The 12,764-nt window shown below is 39.9% G+C and overlaps 1 protein-coding gene across 1 annotated transcript in view; it reads left to right on the top strand.

Annotated features, from left to right (window-relative positions):
- The window catches only part of pard3aa (par-3 family cell polarity regulator alpha, a), a 444,866-nt gene that overhangs the window by 217,542 nt on the left and 214,560 nt on the right, over positions 1-12,764 (top strand). The window contains exon 9 of the mRNA XM_084398765.1: positions 2,632-2,978. Within this exon, the coding sequence (XP_084254891.1) occupies positions 2,632-2,978 (347 nt within the window). The remainder of the gene's footprint in view (positions 1-2,631; positions 2,979-12,764) is intronic.

Below are 12,764 nucleotides of genomic sequence, written 5' to 3' on the forward strand. Positions count from 1 at the left end.
TACGACAGGGCACTGAGAGAGGAGAACACTGGACAGGGTTCGACAGGGCACTGAAAGAGGAGAACACTGGACAGGGTTCGACAGGGCACTGAAAGAGGAGAGCACTGGACAGGGTTCGACAGGGCACTGAAAGAGGAGAACACTGGACAGGGTTCGACAGGGCACTGAGAGAGGAGAGCACTGGACAGGGTACGACAGGGCACTGAAAGAGGAGAGCACTGGACAGGGTTCGACAGGGCACTGATAGAGGAGAACACTGGACAGGGTTCGACAGGGCACTGAAAGGGCACATCTGCGGCATAATTCATAATCTAATCTAAAACTCATTTACATACATCATTCAGTCCGCTTACACAAACTCAACACCACCAGTTAATTTCCCCAGTGTCCCAAAGCATTATAATGTTTTAATTGCTTGGCTATATTTTTGCATGAGATCCAGTCAGGACCGTGTATATCGTTGAAACCCAGCGGGGTCACCCAGTTCTCAAGGATTAAACACGACCTTCTGCATTACATACACATCAGGTCGATAATGTGAGTGTAATACATGTTAAGATATTGCAGCCTTTTGTTCTTCATACACTGCCATTCCCCAGGGCGTTCGACTCGTCGGTTCGATACGGTAGTCATCCGTAAACAAACTTGCGGTTTATGCTTCCGCGTACATGCACTTGTAAAGTCGATCCGCAAGAGACTAACTTTTTAATCTTCGCTGTCGCCGGTTCCTCTCACACATGAGCAGCCAGATGCTGGAATCACAATATTCTCTTTATCTGGCTTTGTCTCTCTCTCTCTTGATTGTGCTCCATGTGGAGTTATAATTCATAACGATATTCTAATCTTATTGGATTGTTTGCATGGGTAAATATTTATCAGCGGTTGATCTAACTCAATGTAATGATGCGTTGATGGAGTCATTTATTATTCAATCAGACAGAGTGAGTTTGGTGATTAGCCGCGTGTCACAGCCCTGCTCGTCTGCTCACACACACACACACACACACACCGCTCGCTTTGGAGGCGGGTCGGGACACATTTGCATAAAAATAGATGGGCGTCTCTAAAGTGAGACGCTACTTGCTCTCTAGATGCAGAGATTGGTCTAATGAAGAGTTTATTGAGATGGAAATAACTTGCTGCGATGGTTCTTATGTTAAAGGAGTAAACAGAAACACACACGGCTGTTGAGCTCATATTCCTCTGCTATTTATTGTGCTTCTCGTTGAGTTTGAGTTTCCCGTGTCAAACAATCTATATGCAAAATAGTGAAATTAACCTGTGATATCAATGCGCTTGTCTTATATTTGTAGCCTACACCAAAAAAATTATTAAAAAAAATGTTTTAATCCTGTTCGACGTTCTTTCTCCCAGTGAGCACAAGCTGTGCTTCTATATATAATGGAAAGTAAATGGCCACTGGAGCTTCAAATTTCCAAAATCTGACCAAAAAAGCAACATAAAAGTGGTCTGTATGACTTCTGCATTGTATTTCAAGTCTTCTGAAGTCATGTGATTGCTTTATATGAAGAACAGGCTGACATTTTAAATATTATTTGCTGACAATTTTTCCTTTAGCTTACAATTTTTGCTTGTAAAATATCTGATTTTCTGTGCCAAGATTCAGACCTGTTCAACTGTTTGGGGTCAGATTATTATTATTTTTTTCATACGGCAAAGACGATCGAAAGTGACTGTAAAGACTTTTACATAGTTAAAAAAGATTCTTTTTCAAATAAATGCTGTTCTTTTGAACTTTTTATTCATCACAATATGAAGCAGCACGACTGTTTACAACATTCATAATAATCATAAATGTTTCTTGAGCATCAAATCATCATATTAGAATGATTTCTGAAGGATCATGTGACACTGAAGACTGGAGTAATGATGCTGAAAATTCAGCTTTGATCACAGGAATAAATTACACTTTACTGTATATTCACATAAAAAACAGCTGTTTTAAATTGTAATAATATTTCACAATTTTACGTTTTTTACTGTATTTCTAATAAAACCAACGCATCAAAAAAAATCTTACCAACCCCAAACTTTTGAACAGTAATGTGTGTAAGTCATATATCATATGCACTAGTTTCATGACTCTTATGTTGCTTTTTTTTGTGATTTCTTTCTTTATTTTTTATTCCGGAGAACTATTCCTTTAATAAAATAACCTCATTCTGTGACTCATTGCAATTTAATATATCTTATAAAAAATAATATGCATCAGTTCAGTGCCACTCCATCATAACATGATCTGTTATTTCTTTATTTCTTTGACTTATCCAGGTTATATCTGCCCGTGTCTTGTACGTCTGATCAGTTATTGTCCTCCATGTGCCACACTTATGAAAACAGATCCTGCTTTTCTGCCTCTAATACGTTTCCCTGCTTCCTCCCCAAGGCTTTGCGATTATGGAAATGGTAGATAATGTGAATTAACCTTGTTTCCAACTGTACTAGTACAATTAGCCAGCGATTAAGCAAGGCAACCTTTCGACCTCTCCATGTGCTCTGCTTTTAACAATCCCAGTACTTAGGATGAGCCTGTTCTGTAATCGACAAAGAGATATATCCTTACTGAGGTGTGTGTGTGTGTGTGTGTGTGTGTGGTGTTCTCTTCCTCAGGGCCCAGAATTTGTTCAGACAGGCAATGCGTTCTCCATTCATCCTGTTCCATGTAGTTCCAGCGGCGAAGAAAGCCCAGTACGAGCTGCTGTCTCAGAATGAACTGGGCCTTCAGACTGGTTCTGGTTCTGGTTCTGGTAGTCTGTTGGGAGGAGGCGTGGACTACAGCCCGCGGAGAATGTCCAAAGCGGATTCGACCCGGAGCCATCCCACGTTACCACACACAGCGAGCTCCTCCAGCATGAGCCCGACAGGCCCAGTCCAAACCTCCAGGCCCACCAGCGCCACTTCCTCCGTGGGATACTCCAAAAAGATCGGCCGCAAGTTCAACGTCCAGCTGAGGAAAGGTACGGTCATCATACACATCATTCACAGCGCTTCGAGGTAAACAGCCTTTCTTATGAGGAAATGTTCCTGGTTAATGGGAATATCCTGCTATGTCAGATGAAGGTCCAGATGGAATTACTAGAGTTTCAAATCAGAGTGAATTTAAATGTGGGAAAACGGTTCTTATTGCTAGTAGAAAGCAACATCAAATTTAACCAAAATATTTACTGTTTAAACAAGCACCGAGTGAAACATAAAAATTAGAATAGTAAAGAATAGAATAGCATGTGTTCCAGTTTTATGGAAATCTACATTTTCTGTGGTTGAAGGTTCTGTTCCTTCCATTTTGATCTTTTCGTATTTGTTCTAGGTTAGAATATCTACAAAATCCCTGAAACAAGATCAGTTTACTTGAGAAGAAGCACTGCGTAATGAATTGTTTCGATAATACACGGGTGTCTTTTCTTACTCCTATCCGTCATCCATCCATCCATCCATCCCTCCATCCACCCATCATCCCTCCATCCACCCACCCATCCATCCATCATCCATCCATCCCTCCATCCACCCATCCATCCATGATCCCTCCATCCACCCACCCATCCATCCATCATCCATCCATCCCTCCATCCACCCATCCATCCATGATCCCTCCCTCCATCCATCATCCATCATCCATCCATCCCTCCATACATCCATCCATCCATCCATCCCTCCATCCCTCCATCCACCCATCCATCATCCATCCATCCATCCCTCCATCCACCCACCCATCCATCCATCATCCCTTCCTCCATCCATCCCTCCATCCACCCATCCATCCATCATCCCTCCATCCACCCACCCATACATCCATCATCCCTCCATCCATCCATCCCTCCATCCACCCATCCATCATCCCTCCATCCATCCCTCCATCCACCCATTCATAATCCATCCATCCATCCATCCATCCATCCATCCATCCATCCATCCCTCCATCCATCATCCATCCATCCATCCACCCATCCATCATCCCTCCATCCATCATCCCTCCATCCATCATCCCTCCATCCATCATCCATCCCTCCATCCACCCACCCATCCATCATCCCTCCATCCATCCCTCCATCCATCATCCATCCATCCATCCATTCATCCCTCCATCCACCCATCCATCATCCCTCCATCCATCATCCATCCATCCACCCATCCATCATCCATCCATCCATCATCCATCCATCCATCCATCCATCCATTCACCCATCCCTCATCCATCCATCCATCCCATCCATCCCTCCATCCACCCACCCATACATCCATCATCCTTCCATCCATCCATCCATCCACCCATCCATCATCCCTCCATCCATCCCTCCATCCACCCATTCATAATCCATCCATCCATCCATCCCTCCATCCATCCATCATCCATCCCTCCATCCATCCATCATCCATCCATCCATCCCTCCATCCACCCATCCATCATCCCTCCATCCATCATCCCTCCATCCATCATCCCTCCATCCATCATCCATCCCTCCATCCACCCACCCATCCATCATCCCTCCATCCATCATCCATCCCTCCATCCACCCACCCATCCATCATCCCTCCATCCATCCCTCCATCCATCCATCCATCATCCATCCATCCATCCATCCATCCATCCATCCATCCATCCATCCATCCATCCATTCATCCCTCCATCCACCCATCCATTCATCCCTCCATCCACCCATCCATCATCCATCCATCATCCATCCATCCATCCACCCACCCATCCATCCATCCACCCACCCACCCATCCATCCATCCACCCATCCATCATCCATCCATCCATCCATCCATCCACCCACCCATCCCTCATCCATCCATCCATCCATCCCAGTTCAAAATACACTAATAATATACTCATATTAAATATACACTCTCTGAAAATAAATATTAATACCTTATTAAAACAGTTATATGATTCAAGATTTTTGATTGGTAATTTCAACTGAAAACAAGTTAAAAAAGAGATAAACAAAATGTAAGTACTCTATATTTTTATTTTAGTATTATTTACATACTGTTATAGTATTTATTAATACTTTGAAATAGTTTTTATTTTTGTATTTTTAGTTTATTTTTGTAAGTTTTTTGCTTGCCATGCTTATTAGTTTTTTTACATTTCTATTTTGCTTTAATTTATTTTTATTTCAGTCTCAGTTTTAGTAATTTTAGTACTATTATTTTATTTATTTTCTGCTTTATTTTAATCAACATAAATTCATTTAAAAAATATATTTTTATCTGAGCCATTGGCTTTAACAGGGATTTGATCCTCCATATCAGTGTCTAGTGTCTTCAGAAGACCTAATGCTCCACCAGATGTCAAGACAAGTTCTTCCACACCTGACGTGGAAAACCCTTTCTGTATCGACCTCGATTTGTGCACAGGCGTATTGTTTAAACAAACCGCTGGAACACATTTATAAACACGCGTCGCAATAAGTTTAAACTGGAATAATAACCAAAGTCATTAATTGGATGCCAGTATCCAGATGCATATGCAAACAATACACTCCCCTGAGAAGTATTTTCATCTTATTTATTGAAACGCCCTTGAAAAAAAAAATAACATGCGATATGTGTTTATAATTTATTTATTTGCTTGTTTTCCTCTGAAGTTGGGTGTATTTTCTGCTGTTTTAATAGCTGATGATATCTGTGTGAACGGTGGTGTATCTTTTCTGCTGTAGTGCCTAGCATTGTGTAACTAATGCAGTTTAGTACTTCAAAGGACTCTATCTGCCATTGTCAGGAAGTGTGTATACACACTCACACACGGGTCCAAATCCCATTTGTTCTGCACGGCAGCTGCATCTCAGCATTTCACACCGCAGGAGAACTAGAAATGTCTATCAGAGATATGACAAACACACCCAAACAGACACAAACACACGCATACTTATGCATAAACACACACACACACACACCGACGTCTGAGGAATATCTATTACTGCTTAGGCAGCAGCGCTTCTGATCTCTACTAGTGGCAGCTTTAGAAAAGAAAATTCTCAAACGTCAAGCCAGAAAAGTTTCTCTTCCTCTGATGTTGTTTTCCCTCCTCTCTCTTTGTCACCATGTCCTCATTTTAGCGATGTCGTAATCACACGCTCCAGCTTGTTTAAATGAAAGAGCAAAACGAGCTTTCTTTGTCAGCGGGCTTGTCGCATGCGCATCTATTAGGTTGGCGCAGCAGGAGAAGAGAGCGGTAAAGACACAATTAAATCCTGACAACAAATGGGCCGGGCTTCAGCGCAGTGTGAAACATCCAGTGTGTCGGGGAGGCCAACGCCACGCTAGCCGATGAAAAGGGAGTTTTTAGCTGGAGTTGTGAGCCTGTCGAATGTCGTTTGGGTGTTACTTAAGAGCATAATGTGTGTGTGTGTGTGTGGCTTTTTGGACTGTAATATTCGGGTTTAAAAGTTGCCTGACTGTCCTCACAGAATCGGGATGCATCCTAGTTAGCTTAGCCCTTGTGGAAAATAAGTACACTTTAACACATTTTATTGCAGAAATAATATACTTTACATGAATGCGAACTGAATGTAATGTTTTTAGACACTTAATTGCAGAAAAATGTAAATGTATATTAAATACAGTTTATTAAGAGTGTTTCTTGACTCACTTGAGGAGGACTTCAGTACATCTTTATATATATCATAATTACTTTTATTGTTTATTGAAATAATGTTAAATTGTGCTGATAAGCATTTATCCTAAACTAAGACACACTTTAATGGAATTTCTATTGAAACTTGTAGGTCATGGATTTGAATGTATTTGTATTGACGAAGTTGCAATTTGGTACATTTTTCCAATGTAAAACTATAATCAAGCACTTTAGTGTGTTAGTCAATACATCGAAATATGTACTACTTTAAGGCACAACAAAAGATTATTAAAACACAATGGTTTAAAATACTTTAATAAAACTCAGTTTTACATTATTACAACGTGCACTTTTAAAAGTGTACTTATGTGTTTTAAGAAACATAGTCACTCTTCGGTGATGCTTCGGCCTAAAAACGTCAAAAATTAAGTCACAATCTCTTCTGTGGTGCAAGGGATTGTGGGTAATATCAGTTGGAAAAACATGCATAAATGTGCAAAAATACATCTGATACTCCACCACAAGGGTATCTTTGACATACTGTTTTTAACAGAAGCTTTATACACTGTCCGGCCCAAAAAGAAATCGCTGTTTGGATTTAAATAGGCAAATGCTCAAGAGTCTATGATTTGATCATTATTACAGTGAGTATTATGTTTCTAGCATGTTATATGTTTGGCAACAGTTCTTCTAATCATAATTGAGTGTAGCTTTTCATTTCTTAAACATGTAGGAAGAACATCATGGCCATATTCCCGGATGACAATGTCAAGATTCATCAGGCTCAAACTGTGAAAGAATGGTTGTGAGGAGCATGAAGAATCACTTCCACACATCAATCCAGAGCTTAAACTCATTGACAGTCTTTGGGATGTGCTGGAAGAGACTTCACAGAGAGCTGGACTCTTGCATTCTCAACACAAGACCTTGACCAAAAATGTATTCACCTCTTGATGGAAATAACATCACAATATTCATTCCCATCAAGAGGTGCATACATTTTTGGTCAACATTTTCATCCTGGAATATGGCCATGATGTGTCTTACTACACGATCGTTTAAGTGCGTTTTCACACCCATACATCGTTTGTCTTGTTCTGAAACATGTATTTAATTTGTTACAATGTTGCATTTTCTTCTTGGTTCGGTTTGCTTTCACAAGGCAGCCTTTCAAAGCGTACCAAAATGTGTTTGTGCAAGTCACATGCGAGTACAACCGTCTTCTTATTGGTCAGAGTTTCCAATGCGTCATCCATCAAGATGATTGACAAGTTCACTCCATGAGCTTATTATAGCTTTATTTGTAACTGTCGAGACACACGCACGTAAAACACTATACGAATGCACTGTAGACGTCATTCCCGCTGTTAAATGATATACTACATTCGTATTAATATTGCAGCAAATGCAAAGCTCTCTCTCTGGATCTCCCAGTGCTGTCTCGAGGTTACTCACATGGACACTATACAAATGTCTTAATGCAGATAGAGCAGGAATCAAGGCTTCATCGCGACAGCATTCTCACACGGAGAAGAGATATTACACAACATTTTAAGATGAAGATGTGCTCTTTTGGTTTTCAACTGAGATAACTAATGTGCTCACTCACATGCTATTCCTACATTTCCCGTTATGCAATTTGGTTCATTGGTCCATTGGGTCGGATTGCTTCCACACCTCAAGCGAACCGTCCCAGAGTTCCTTTGCAATCGGTCTGAGACAGTTCTTCTAACCCTAATTGATGGAGTGTGTAGCTTTTCATTTCTTAGGGTGCTTTCACACCTGAATGTTTGTTTCAGAACCTGGTGCGTTTTCTCCATTGGTTCGGTTCGTTTAGGCATGTGTGAACACGGCGATCTCAGAGCGATTGCTTTGGTGCGGATCTGAGTGTGATTGCCGTGTTCACACTTGCCTAAACGAACCGAACCAATGGACAAAACGCACCAGGTTCTGAAACAAACGCTCAGGTGTGAAAGCACCCTAATAAATGAAAAGCTACACACTCCATCAATTAGGGTTAGAAGAACTGTTGCCAAACATATAACATGCTAGAAACATAATAATCACTGCAATAATGATCCAATCATTATTAGACTCTTAAGTGTTTGCATATTGAAATCCAAACAGTTGCTGCATCCCAATTCGCATAGTATCCGTCCTAAATAGTATTCGAAATATGTACAATATGTTGAAAATGAGTATTCCAAAGATACCCGGATGGTCTACTTTTTCCGGTTAGAATCTGAAGTGCAGATCCGTGCATAAAAACTCATTGCGCTGTGGACGAGGGTTCGATTAGAACTACAAACACGAGTAAAAAGTGTTAAAAAACTACAAAGACGGACGGTTAAGCAGAGCGGTTAAGATAAAGGGGTTTGAGTGATTATTAATCAGTAGCCTATCTAACCTGACGAAAATATATTTATTAAATGTCATCCACATTATATTTAATCTAAAACAGCATTGTGAACTCATTAACTTTTGAATGCATCATTATGGAAACATGAGAAGAGTTCTCCGAATGAAAGACCAATGACTGGCAGATCAACTTGCGACTACATTTCTCTCCAAAATGACATTCATTTTAATTGAATGTGGAGGATTTTAACTGTGGCAAGTTGATTGACAGGGCAGTTTAAACAGTGACAGGTTACACGTAACTAAGCGACATAGCGTAGGTTAAAGACGCGATTATGACGTAGTACGGCCCAAAGCTTGCATTCTCTTCTGCTTCACACTCAAAAGTATGTACTTTTTCTTCTCAAAAACAGTACATACTGTTAGTGCATAGTATAAGTAGGCAAATTGGGACTCAACAAGTGACTTTTTACTCTTTTTTAAATTCTAATTTTGTGTACTATGTAGTGTGGATAGTATGTAACTGGAACACAGCCCTGAATCACAGGCTTCTCTGGAAAACACTTGCCTAAGAGCCCTGAAAGCAAACATGAACAACACTGTCTCCTATCTTCATCTTCTCCCCCTGCGATTGGAAGATAAAGAGAGAGAGAGAGAGGGGAAATGAACAAACGCAGGGCATGGTGCCCGCTGGCTCGTCTGGCTCTGGTGTAGCAGATGTTGAACGCTGGAGCACTGGCACGAGTGTTAGACTGAGCTCAGGGACTGGCTTTGAGAAGGGCTTGTTATAGGCTAAATACAGCACGCTCTGTGGGAGCTTTCAACTCTTACCAGCACATGCCCTGACAAACACCAAAGGCTTGCTCTCGGCCCGGGACGTCACCTGGAAGCTGATATGTGGAGACAAACTCTCTGTTTTTTGGAAAGTTTGACCCTTGTAGAAGCTGTTTAATCTGTCAGAGCTCTACCGGATTGACTTCAGCACTTCTGCGCCAGCTGAGAGATTTATTTGCTCTGGGCACTTTACCACCACCAAATAAAAAACACTAAGAGATTTATGAAAAACAATGTTGTCTTTATATCACATTCAAGTTTTATTCAGTGACAGGTGCACTACTGGAATAAAATAATACATCTAATGTTGATTAAACTCAAAGTTCATTCTGCTAAAGGGACTGTAGTGGTGAATGGCTCACTCGAAATCTGGGTTTTTGTAGCCATTTTTAAACGCATCAGTAAATTTGTCAGTAAAAAATTACAGTAAACAGTAAAAAATCATGTATTTGTGAAAATGTAAATTTTATGCCCACATCTCTCTTATTTCCCCAGCATTTTCCAACTTTTTCTCATTGTTTAAAAAATGGTTGTTCCTAGGTTACAGATTAACCAGGTTACAGAAATGACAACTTTTTTTTTTTCATTTTTTTTTTTTTTCAGAACTCTGCAAGGGCAAATAAATATCTTTTTTTTATAATATTAATAATAATAATAATTATTATATATATATTTTTTAGGTTTCTTAAAAGGGGATGATCTTAAACAGTTACTATTAAGATACATTTTCAGAATTTTCTCAACTAAGTTTATATTGTTTTAACAATATTCATATATTTTAATGGAAAATAAGACAACTATGATTTTTTTATTTTTTTTTTGCCATGTGGATATGGGGTTTTGCTTTTCTCCCACATCAACTGCACTCATTTAAAGAGTCTTGCTCCTTCTTCCATTAGTACATTTGTCTTTTTTGTTATGATAATCTTAAAATAGTATTTTAAGAGGTCTAAGACCACACCGTCCTCTCTCATTTGTCTCTTCTTCCCTCTTTCTCTCTCAACCCCTGTTAAATTAATGGATTGCCAAGAACATTTTCCTAATTTTTTTTTTTTTTCTCAAGCTGTAATTTTCTGTCCTGCCTTACATTGGCCATATTTTAACCCTCCTTTTTTATTGAAGATTCAAGACTTTGGCACAGTAAAATAGACAGCATTCTTTATTATCTTCCTCTCACATAATAAAAAAAAAAAACCTGAATGGAGACCTAACCACATCCGTGATTAATTAGTGTTGGGCTATTAGTGTTCCATCTCTGTAATTACTTGATTGTAAGCCGTTAACTACTGAATGTCCTAATGGCTGGGAGTTTGATTCTAGTAATTATCCTAAAGGAGGCATCAGGTGGCGTTTGATAGCCTTGCTGGACTGTTATTGACTCTGGCTTCGGTTCTCCCGGCTGTGGCCGTATGTCTTGGAACATTTAGCCCGGCACCATAACAAACACGAAACCATTTAGAGACCAGCACAGCCACTGACCCCAGACCAGTAACACTTGGTCAGGCTTGTTGAAGGAATGGGAGTTTGAAGGAATATTCTAGGTTCAATCAAAGTTAAGTTCAATTAAAAGCATTTGTGGCTTAATGTTCAACACACACACACACACACACACACACACACACACACACACACACACACACACACACACACACACACACACACACACACACACACACACACACACACACACACTCAAAATAAAATTAAAATTATCTTTAAAAACAAACAAAATGGCTCGTACATTGGATGCGAATTGGGACAATTTTTGGAGTAATTAAAGTAAATGTGCTCATAATTTTATTAAATCATTTACATTTATTCTTCAATTAAAAGTTTTGCTTAATTTGAGATTTAAAGTTATCATTTTATGGTTTATGGCATTAAGATGCCATAGCAACAAAGTTGTAAAATTGCTCAAATCTGTGTGGAATAATCTTTCGCCCCCATGCAAAATTCCCGATCATGCGGATTACTATTAAAATGGTTGGATTTCTCCCACAAAAACAACAGCCGCTTTTCCACTGTCGGGCCGGACAGTTCCAGTTATATTTCCACCAGCGTTTGGTTCGACACGATTACAAACCGTTCTCGGCCCGGAATTATCAGGGTAAGCCAACTTTGTCCCACGGTGTAAAGCTTGTGTCCCACATTTCAATTATGTCTGTATTAGTTTTTCTTCCTTGAAATTACAATACCACAATAAGACATATAATACAAAAAAAAAAGTTGTAGTTGCTGTTTAAAAATCCATTAGTGCAGCCGACATGTTCTAGCTAGAGCGGGGGAAATAACCAACCAGCGCTTTCGTAGAGAGGGATTTTTCCACTGAAGACGACTGGACGGAGCAAAACTCGTTAAATATATCAACGACTTCTTCTAGACATGTACTGGATAAGAACTAGAGTTTTATACATTGAGTGGCCAAGGCTACTTTATAAGGTGCGTTCACATCATGTCCTAATTACTGTTCTACCGTTCACGTGATCGTAGAACTTAGTAATTACAATTTTAGACTCGCAGATTCACATGCATTTTGAATGACCTAAAATGATGGCATTGACTGGCAACTTTTTTCAAAACGCTGGTGGGGAAAGAGTTAAATGTGACCCCACCTTAAGTACCTCACTCCAACCCCACTCTTTTCAATAAACAGAGGTCAAAATAAAGTTGTGGTAATTAATATTATGCTACAAGTGTTTTTGATTGAGCTTAACTCGCATTGATCCTGGAATATTCCATTTAACCTCTTGAAACATTTCCCTTTTCTTTTTTTTTTTTGAGCCAACCATGAACATGACACATCCCAGTTATTATATAAGCGAGCGAGACAGTCCTGAGGGCTACAAATGTGTCTCCAGATAAAAATACGTGTGCCCTCCTCCGGCCTATCAGTCTCTCTATCTCCCCCACTGCCTTTTCTTTTACCATTACAGCCGTTGTTCAAATGATAAGGTCAACCTTACTGATCCCT

Source organism: Rutilus rutilus (assembly GCF_951802725.1).
Source record: "Rutilus rutilus genome assembly, chromosome: 24".
In the NCBI taxonomy this organism is placed as follows: domain Eukaryota; kingdom Metazoa; phylum Chordata; class Actinopteri; order Cypriniformes; family Leuciscidae; genus Rutilus; species Rutilus rutilus.